We start from the raw sequence: 10933 nt of genomic DNA on the forward strand, positions 1-10933 counted from the left end.
AGGCAACATGGGAGGAGCACCAGTGGGCACTGTAGTCATGATATATATAAAAAAAAGAGTTTTTGTGAACATGTCTAAAACACATGTATTTCAGAAGAAGCAATAAGGGCTCCCACAGCATAGAAGGCTGAACTCCAGCAGACATTTCTGAGATCTTTTCTGCAGGCCCCTTTGTTCTGTCTTTGGATTCAGTTAACTGTGACCGACCGGTGCCACAGGACCGAGCTTCAGGCCTAGAAGATTTATTTCTGCTTGTGGTCACTCAGGAGGAAAGGAGCCAATTTTCTAAAGAACTTACTCCAGAAAGACAGTTCCAAAACGACTTTGCAACACCTCCAACCAGCATGGAGGAGAGCACTGCTAATACTGGTATGGCAAGCTTCCAGGGAAGGGGCGCTGAACTTCTCCTCTGACAGTCTCCACAGACACCGCTGGCATTGCTATTCCTCCTGTCATCGAACAGATACTAATTTTTTGGCTTATGTAAGTTCCAGTGAAGAACTTTATAGAAGGAAAGGTATCTCACTGCTCCCCCATGTAAGGGGTTGGATGTCAAGACAGGAAACCAGTGTGATACCCTAAATGCTTACAGTATTTTCTACAGCCATTGCAACAGCAAAAGAGAGCCTTTCAGATGAAGCTCAGGTTAAAAAGCTGTTGATTACATCTTTGCATTGAACAGTCATTAATTTTTCTGCAAAATTCTTCTACTACTTGTGGGCACAGAGTCACAAACCATGGTACTTGTACTTTGATGTTAGTAGTTATTCTTTAATTATGTATGCAATAAGTGTAATACTTTAATGATTACTAAAGCAGTTTTAACACATATGCTGGAATTAATTGCAGGAGTTTTATCAACCTTCAGGTGAAGAAACCTCACAAGTAATCTGTTCAAATGCAAACTATGAAAAATATCACTTTCTTTTTAAGCAATTAGGGCTTGTTAAATGTTGTGAGTCTTAAAAAAAAAGCCAATTCACAATGTGCAAAGTCAAAGCCATTTCAAAAATAAAAGATGTGGCTGCATGCAGCTATATTTGCCCTTCCAAGATGACAAATTTGATATACGTGACCCAGAACCATTTTGTGCATCTCTAGGTGTAGAAAAACAGTAGAAGGCACCCTTCCCTATATTATTCACAGTGTTAGTTCAAGATTATAGGTGCTGGAAGAGTCCCCTTCCTGTGCTGTAGAAAGGTGCAGTAGGTAGAAAAAGGAATCAATGTCTTGAAGTCACTGCAAACAAAGCTCCAACAGGGTAGCTGGATATCTGTTGGTTTTTGGATGATCCTTAACTATGAAGCTCTGAAGTACACAGAAGAGTTTTGCTGTTCACTGATACTGACAACCTGTGGTATCCTAACCATTTTTGTTGTTTTTCTCTCTAGTGCTTTACAAATCCCTTCTTCACCTTTCTTTTGGTCTCATGAAGACCTTCAAAGAACTCCTCTCTTGAGCTCTGTTTCTTGTAGAGTAGGTTAACTTGGTTATTTACGTCCTGATTGCAGTAATTATAATTTGTTAAAGTTATGGTAAAAAAAATAGACAAATGTCTATAGAGAAGTCATAAAATGTTACTTATACTTTACCCAAGAAGTTCTATTTTAATAGACTTCTCAATCTGTGATCTAAGTAGTGTTAGATAATAATCTCTAACTCCCTGTGTGTTTGTGGATGGGAAGAAATGGAAAGCATAGTATCATGGGGTAGGAGTGGGAGAAATAAACGATGAGCTGGGTGGTTACTATAGGATCAGGAATGATCCAGGACACTAATGGCATTTGCAACCTTGCAGGTGACAGAGAAGTGAGAATAAAGTGTTCTTCTACAAGTCCTCCTTAATACTGAAAATTATCCCCCAGAATGAATGCTTAAAAAAAGCAACAGATACAGCAGAGCTGTAAAACAAAATACTGCTCCTGGAACTGAGACAGGAGCAAAGGAAATGAAAGCCATCAGGCAGTACCTGATATAGGGTTCTAATTGGGCAAAAAGACTGCACAGCAACACAGTATTAAGCGTAAGACCTCCTTCTACTGATCCTCATGTTTTAGCAAACATAGGAAGAACTGAACAGAACTCTGCAGTTACAAAGGAGTGGAGGCGAGGGGTAGGGAATTCCATTAATGTGCTATTTCTGAAGTGTCCCTGTACCACAACTTGGGACGTTTCACTAATTCAAAACAATGAGTAATAATGTAATCAGAAGAATGATGACAGCATTTGGTTTTCTTCATCTACTTATTTTATGTGTGCTTTTCCTTCATTTTAGCCTACCAACAACTCTTTGTGGGGTGACGTTGGTGAGAGAAGTGTTAGGAGAAGTAGAGAAAAAGCAACAGATGCCACACAGAGATCTGAGGCAGGAAAGAGACACTGAGTGCTCAGGATGAAAGACTTTGCATAGGCTACCTGCTCACTATCATGAGCAATGGGCAGAAGCAGCAAATGACCTAAAGATGGAACAGGGAAGGAGGGAATACCAGTTACCCCTAACATTATACAAAACTGGGCCTGCAGCGATGAATTTAAATGACTACATTATGAATTAGTTACAGATTATGTTAGTATACAAATAACTACAGAAAGTGTTTTCTTTCCCCCCAGTTCAGCTGTCTATGACTCAAGTAGGTCCTTCAGCTCTGAGCTAGGTAGATCCTTGGTCTCTTGTGCTGCCTGCTGCTGGATGACCAGGTTCCTGAATAGAGGGTTCAGCTTCCTCCCTGTTAGAGGCACCAGTATAGACGGAGCTATCAAAATGTAGATGACAAACAGCAAAATCTTAAAACAAAACATTGAATTCTTAATGATTGTTAGTAATTCTGTAAGCTCTAAAGAGGCTCATTTTGGCCTCAATCCTTTAACTACCACGATTCCATTCTCATTTTGTCATGCTGACTAAAATCCTTGCTTGTGCTCTCTTCTCATTCTTCATTAAGGTACTGTTCTATCTTCACTTTGCCAAAGTAAAAAAAAAATAAAAAATCCAGGTGTACCCATACTTTCTTCTCTGCACCAGACGGAAGTACAAGAGTACTGCACAAGCACAAAGTGAGAGTGAACCTCCAGTATGACTGCATGATTGCAGAATGACCAAGAATAACTTATATGAAAATGCTCATCAGTTGGAATTAGGAAGGCCATTAAGTGACAGTTCATTGTTGGAAAGTATGGAAACATTAAACATTCAAGGTGGCTTCACAACAGTTCAGAACATAGTCAGAAATAGACTAGCCCATGCAAACAGGCAAAGTTATGTACAAAACCTGAACGTTCACTAAATTCTCCTAATATCAGTCCATTTATGATTAAGATGCACTCTTTCCTACTCTGGGGCAGGAAGGCTCTCCCCCACCTCAACGTAGTTCTGAAGTTCAACAATATAAGCTTAAGCAAAGTGGTTTGGGTTTTTCTTGTTTTACCGAAAATCCCAGTGTTAGAAGAGGCAGACCTTTGCTTTACACTTCTCAAATTCAAATAGTTTCAGTAACATAATGAGAAAAATATTTTAAGTGTTCAGGGAGCCCTAAATAGGTAGGCTTTAGTCATATAAACAACAATCTACTTACATGGGATTGTTCACTTAATTCACACATTACTGTAGAAATAATCAATGAAAAATCTAAGATTATATTCAATTCACAGCAAAGAGCATCTCATTATTATAGGAGAGAAGTCATTAGGTGCTTCAGCTAACAAGTAGTTCCTCAATCTGCAAGGATGCTACAGACCAACTACTTTGCCTCTCTTTCATTTGCGTATCACTGCTGGTGCTTCCTCTTGAACTCCCTGCACCCACCCAGCTGGCTACAATCTTCCTTTCCCTCCCAACTACTCAGTCCCACCACTCACATTAGCTCTAGTTTTTGTGCTGAAATGGGTCAGTGCTGTATAATTCATCAACACCTGAGCAATCACAACTAAATTAACATGGTTAAACTGGAATATTCCCACCCCTTGGCTAGAGTGCTAGTGTCATTACAAAGGAGAGGAAGAATAATATTCCCGGATATTTCGGACCTTAAATATTAAGATTTGGTCCTCATTTACACAAAGCATAACAGCAAGATACCTTATTTCAGATTCATCTTCAAATGCCAGATTAGAACTTGTCCTCCACCCCAACAACGAAGGAAAACAAACCCCCCAAGAATCAGCACTGTAAGCACGCTCCCAGCACTTAGCAATGGACTGCTTTGTTTATTTTTTATTGATGTGAAATGTTTTGCGATTCATATTATGATACAGGTTATTTAAACACAAACATTATAAATAACTTTGAAACAGTTAGTCACTGTAACTAAGGCAACGAGTCTCCCACTCAATTTCCAGAAATAGGAATAGAGGTAAGAACAACATAAAAAGTTGGCAGGAACAAGAAAACAAATGATCAGATATTAGTTTGACCTCAGGAAAGCCCAGCGGAGTAGAGAAAAAGAGGTAGAGCAACTGAGAAAGAAACCAGCTGATAAAAGATGAAGTAGAGGATATGAAACATATAATACCAAAATTTAATTTCAGTCATCTTATTCCACAACCCATTTCAGTGAATGGAAACAATGACAGAAATTTGGGAATGAAACAATCCACATCAAATAGCAGATTGCTAGTTCAGAGTCTCAACAGCTACTAGTTTCCTACAGGAATCATCAACTTTTTTGTCAGTGCCAAGGAAGTCACTTCACAGGCAAGCGCACATTTGCCTCATTTCCCCCCCGCCCCCCCGATATTTTCCTCCAAGTAATGGTCACAAACCTTCGATGCTATCTACATGAATAGACCTTTATACCCTCACAGAAGGCCACTGAGTTAACAGGATCTGCCATAAGGATCTGACTGCAGAATCAAGGCCTGCTTTGTTTCTCCCCCACCTTTTTTTTTTTTTTCTTCTTTTTGTAAAAAAAAAAAAGTTTATTTTCTTTACTGAGAAGAACTGCTTGTTCACAAGTCAAAAGTTACCGAGTTATCATCAGGTAATCTGATCCCCCAAAACGAACACGTGGTAGAACCAGGTTCTCTCAACACATTCTAATGGAAGGGCTGGTAATTACTTCGTATAACAAGATAAACGGAGTTCAAGTTACTCAAAGTTTTCCATCAATTAAAGAAACTTATCTTTTCAGTACATGTGAGTTCTTAGCCTGGGAACATGAGAATTAACAGTAAGACTTAAGGTGTCTTGATAAGTATTACAACTTCCTAATTTAGTTATCTTGTATACAGTTAAAACAGATTAGATGCAAATTTTAGGAAGAACGTGTGATGGAGAATAGAGCACAAAGACTGGTTCTTGACTTTGACAAGATTCCTTAATGTTTTTTAAAAGAACGGTAACTTTAAAGTAACTTCTACCAAAAAAAATTAAACATGTATCTCTTTATGCCTGAAGAGAATTTGTAGAGCAATACCATGTAATTCCATTCCCACCATATCCCTCCCTCATCGAGCAGCAGCAGCTCCTTTTCATCACCACAGGAGACCATTCCTCCTCTTAGTGTAACAAGGAACTAGTTGGGACATTTATTCTTGGCATGAATTCTAAAAGAATGAAGTCTAACGCTGGCAGTAATGAAAATAGCAACCATAGAGGCATTCAGACCGTTCACTATGACACTGCAAACATTTGTTTAACTGCCAATTGAACAAGATCCATCTTAGCTAAGAGAAAGATATAAATGGGCAATAAAGAAGTCAGTGCTCTCACTGTTCAAGGACTTTCAAGATAAGTGGTCACTCTAATATCCTCATGCAGTTGTTCATACTCCAATCCTTTCCACTCACATCTGACTTCTGGGAATAAATGCACTGCCTCAAGCGCAGTCTAGTAGTCATACAGAACAATCCCATACAAATTCCTTTTAAATGCCCATTATTGTGAGCCCCAATATTTCTTCCTATTACATATTTAAGATTCAGAGAAAACAGTAAATGCATAATTAAAACTGTGATATACCAAAAGAAAAAAAATAAAGCTTTACCAACTTTAATGACGCTGCATCCAATGAGCTTTGTCACAAATAGTTATACAGCTGCAAAATTAAAGAAAAAATTCAGCCAGTTTTGATCAGAGCTTCATGCATTTCAACAAAACTATACTGAAATGTAGGTTTCTGCTAGCCTAAAAGATGACCTATAGGCACATACACAGGTAAGGCTTCTAACAGAAAAGCAACGAATCCCTTGGTTGTTAGGCAATCCAAATCTCACCTACCCACTAAGAAAAACTAGGTTGTCCACTACTTCTTAGGTGTTAGAGGGACTAACTCGCAAGCCTTTAAAGCAAGAATTTACCTGTTCTGGGAAACAGTTAATGTACCTAGAAACTATGACTAAATAGCAAAAAAAACAGAAGACACTTAGCCTTTCACAGCTACGCAGAGTTGAAAGGGCTTTTATACAGGAGACCAAGGCATACCATTATGAATACTCATAAGCAAGTTACTCCTTTTTTCTTCCCCCACCCCACACCCTCCCCCCCAAAAAAGGTCTGTCAGAACATCAGCGAACCTTGACCTAAACTTTGCTTTCAATGCAGTTTCTTACAGGAGAGTACCACAGTGTTTCAGGAAGAAATAAACTTAGAGCTTCCCTCTCACTTGGCATTTTAGTAGTTAAAGCAGCTTCTCATCTAGAAGAACCTGGTATACAAGCACCAATCTATGAAGACAGTACGAAGGCAAACAAACTGAAGAGCAAATACCTTAATCATAAGGTACACTTACTGTATTTTTCATGTCTACTTTGAATGGCTTAACCACAGTGACAGAATTTGCCGATCTGCTTCCTCTGTTTCTAAACATGTCTGTCCAACATTGCACAACAAACCAAGAGCAACAAGAACAATCTACAGCTAACCTGACACTTGAATGATTGCTCTTTCTATCCCAGAGTTAAAGTTTGCTATTGACCATTATGGGTATCAACTTTGCTCAGTAGAGTTCATATTAGCTCCAAATACAATTTTTGCAAATATGGCTTATGGGGTTTTTTGATACCAAATATACTTTGAAAGCAAACATAAGTCACTCATGAAAGTGCAATGTACACCCTGAATTATTTCAAAACTTTTAAAGATATTCCTACCATGTAGCACTGGAAAGCAATAAAGCTTAAGCAGTGTTAACACAAATTTGTAGAGAATTTGTTGTTAACAGCTGTTGGCTGCTCGCTGAGCCCAAGGAAGGGCCTACTCTTCTCAGTGCATGGAAAACCTTTATTCTGAAAGTTAAATGTATCAAATCAGCCTCCAAAGACAACCAAATATTTGAGCTTCACAAACACATTAAGCATCTGTAGGATCAAAGTTTTGTTTATCAGTGTACTAAGTAAATTAAATCAACTGCAAGTGGAACTGGGATTTCACCCTCTGAGCTCAACTAAGAGCCTCAGAGCAGAATTTCTCACCTCATTGTAAGTTCTCAAGTGCTGCTTTTACACTGGCTTGCACTAACTTGAAAAGCTCAACTAAACCAAGTGTAAGAAAATATCAAGCTGCTTGTATGCTCTAAGCCTGCCTCTTCCCAGCATAATTCTGACATTTAAATAAGTAACGCAGAGCCCTTCTACATTATCAAAGAACAAAATCAACAGGTTTATGTTGTTTCTGGAAAAAAATAAACTTGAGAATTACATTAAAGTACTCATTTAGTAAATTTTTGTTCCAGAAACTTATTAGTCTGATTGCTGTAGAAGGAAAGTAGCAAATCACTTCCCTGCTTCATACTAGCTGAACAGTATAAACAGAGCAGCCTTTGCACTCCCCCATGAAACACAACCACCACTGAAGACAGACTCACTGTAAGGACTACAAACGCACATGACAACTTACTTTATTCTAAATGAACGCATCACTATGAAGCAAAGCATATGGTTCAAGCAAACTAGGAGCATGTTTCATGAAATACTGAAGATAAACACCTCTACTTTCATATAGTACCACTATATGTTTTTTTGTAATGAGCAGGTGGTGTTATAATCTTAGCGCAGCATCTAGTCCTGAAGTCAAGACATCTTACAGCATACTGCAGAAAAACACTGACCTGGAGGAATTCTCTGTAATTAGCCAAACAGAGAGATTTCATGTTAATATGATTCCTCATGATTTTTGGCATTCTTAAAGAAAGCAATTCTAACAGAATTTAGTTTGTACTAACTGATTTATCAAGCAACGGACACTTATTCTGCAGAAATACAGCTGCTGCTAAAAATCCCTCCCTCTGCAACAGCCTCTTCAAAACCAGCACTCCTCTCCCTCCCTCCTCTCCCTACCCACCAACCACCTTTTAAATGAAAGAAGACTTCAGTTCCCAGTATATTGAAACACCTTTACAGATCCCTGAAGCCTCTAAAAAAATCCACCTCATACTTCTGGATTACAACCTGCATTATGATAGAAGCTAAAAGCCTCACATGCAGTACTCTGTTAGACCAGTGGTCCCACATAGACCAGTATTTCACCCCAGCATCAGTCAACAGCAGGATCCTTCCCGGTACAGTACTTGCATGTTGACATAATCATGATGGGGTTTTTGTGAGTTATTTCACAGTTATTAGTTGCAGAAGAGTTGTATTTTTTGCTTTTAACAGAAGGGCTTATTTAATAGAAGAGATGAACAAGTGTTCATCTCTGTGGAGAGAGCCCCCCACGAAGCCTAAAACCAAACCTAACTCAAAGACACTAAGTGTATTTTGGGTCCACAATTGTTGCTCATTCACAGATGAAGTTCTGAAGAAGTATGAGACTTCACTAAGTTTATATAGAATACAGCAGGACATAAGGATCCCAGCCCTGTATCGCTAAACGTTTTTTTAGAACAAAATTCCAAGGGACCACACAACCTAAGTGTAAAAAGACAGGAGGTATATGCAGACTGATGAAAGGACTAGCAGGTAAGGATGAGCTGATACTGATCAGCATAACAAACAGACACAGGATACCAGTTGCCTACCCACTGCCAAGTTTCTAGGTGTTTTTTTTCTGTGGGGCTTTTTTTTTTTTTTGGGGGGGGGGGGGGTCCAAGCATTCCAGTCAGTTACCTTAAGGAAGAGTATTCAAGGAGACCAATTTTTACAGAGAATTTGGTCTAACACCCATGAAAACACATTTTCTAGCAAGCATCTTCCTTTCTACACACGGCAAACTGGCAGCGCAGACCCTCCCACCTTTGTATCTTGATACTGCACAGGAGACAATAGGTAGGACAGGGGAGACACCAGAAAAGGACAGAGCAGCGAAGACAAGTATTTTTCATAACCTAGGATGGAAACCGAAGAGTCTAGCAAACAAAGAAGGGTGTGATGATGTGATGAAAGCAACAAACCACTAAAGGCACGAAAACCCTTCTGTTTTTCTGGAGGGGAGCACGGACTCGGGGAAGGTTTGTCAAAACCACGGAGAAGAAAGATACAGCAACCAAACAAAAGATTTTAAAGGCCTGAGAGGGAAAGGTGGTGCGTGAAGGAAGGGACGAGCAGACAGCTCTCGGGCACGTGGAACTGCCAGCGGCAGCGCTGCCCCGGCCCGGGCCCGGCTCCGGGAGGAGCGGCGCCGGCTCCCGCTCCCGGGCACGCCGCCTCCCGCCGCGGCTCTCCGGCCGCCGCAGCCGGGTGTCTCCGGATCGATCCCCTCACACCGGGCAGTCCCTCAGGCCCAGGCTCCCTGGCGCTCCCTCAGCGGCGCCCAGACCCTCTTTCCCTTCCCGAAACACGGGCGCGGGGCAGGGCTGGCCCGGGCGAGCCCGCGGCCACCCCCCCCCCCCCGTCACCCCTCCTCCCCTCCCGAGGCGGGCGGCCCGGCAGGGACCCGCGGCCGGGGCAGCCCTACGCGGGCAGGGCGCCGTCCCTCCCCTCCCTCCGCCCCGGAGCCGGCCCGCCGCCGCGGCAGGGAGAGGAGGGCAGGGCAGGGCAGAAGCGGGCGGGCTCCCGCGGCCACCTGTTAGGCCCGATACCTGCGCGGGGCGGCGGCCCCCGCCCGCCCAGTGGGGCTACCGAGGGGGCACGGGCGACCGCACCGGGAGCACATGGCGCCTCCCGGCGCCACACAGCCCCGTCCCCGCCGGGCCGCGGCAGCACCAGCCGCAGCCATGCTGCCTCCCCCTGCCCGCCGCCTGTCACACACACACACACACACACACACACACACACACACACACCCCACGGCGCGGAGGGGGCGGGGAAGGGCGCGCAGCCGCCGCGCCCGGCGGCACGGGAAGGGCGGGAGGAGAGGGGAGGGAAGGAAGAGGCGGGCGGCAACAGCCGCCCCCGCGAACCCACCTGCTCGCGGAGTTTGAGGAACACCATGGCGAGGCCGCCGCACCGACCGACCGACCGGCCGCCTCCGGCCGCCAACGACTCGGCTCGACTCGGCTCGGCTCGGCTCGGCTCGGCTCGGCTCCGCTCCCCGCCCCGCCCCTCCACCGCCTGCGCGCCGGCCACGCCCCCCTCCTCGCCCGCCGCCGCCGCGGCCGCCGGCGGCGCCACCCCGCGCCGGGGCCTCGCGCCGAACTCGCGGGCGGCGGCGCGCGGCGGGCCCGCCAGGGGGGCGGGGCCTTCTCCCGCCCCGCCCCTCCGGCCCCGCCCCGCCGCCCCGCCCCGCCGCTCTCTCCTCGCGCTCCTGAGGAGCTTCCTGAATTAACCGCCCGCCGGCATCAAAGGCGCCCGCCAGCGCCGCCGGCCGCGGCCCCGGCCCGCACCACCAAGGGCGGTGCTGATTGGCCCGCAGGAGGCGGGGCGGAGTAAGGGCGGTGCTGATTGGCGGGGCGGGCTGGCTAGGGGAGATAACGTGAGACGGGCACGTGGGGGCGGAGGGCGGCTGGGCCGGGCCGGGCCCAGGCGAGGGGTGGGGGAGTAGCGGTTCCGTGAGGAATCGCTGTGGTTTCCCCAGGCCTGGTCTTGGTGACCTGGCGAGAAGAGCCCTGGGGCGGGGGTTATA

The 10933-nt window shown here is 44.4% G+C and overlaps 1 protein-coding gene across 2 annotated transcripts in view; it reads right to left on the minus strand.

The window, feature by feature from the left end:
• The window catches only part of ANKRD28 (ankyrin repeat domain 28), a 125514-nt gene extending 115103 nt beyond the window's left edge, over positions 1–10411 (minus strand). For both annotated transcript variants that reach the window (XM_074838380.1, XM_074838373.1), the window contains exon 1: positions 10276–10411. In XM_074838380.1, the coding sequence (XP_074694481.1) occupies positions 10276–10302 (27 nt within the window). In that variant the 5' untranslated portion in view covers positions 10303–10411. The remainder of the gene's footprint in view (positions 1–10275) is intronic.
• Between the last annotated feature and the right edge of the window lie 522 nt (positions 10412–10933).

This window comes from Strix aluco, chromosome 1 (assembly GCF_031877795.1).
Source record: "Strix aluco isolate bStrAlu1 chromosome 1, bStrAlu1.hap1, whole genome shotgun sequence".
Taxonomy (NCBI): Eukaryota; Metazoa; Chordata; class Aves; order Strigiformes; family Strigidae; genus Strix; species Strix aluco.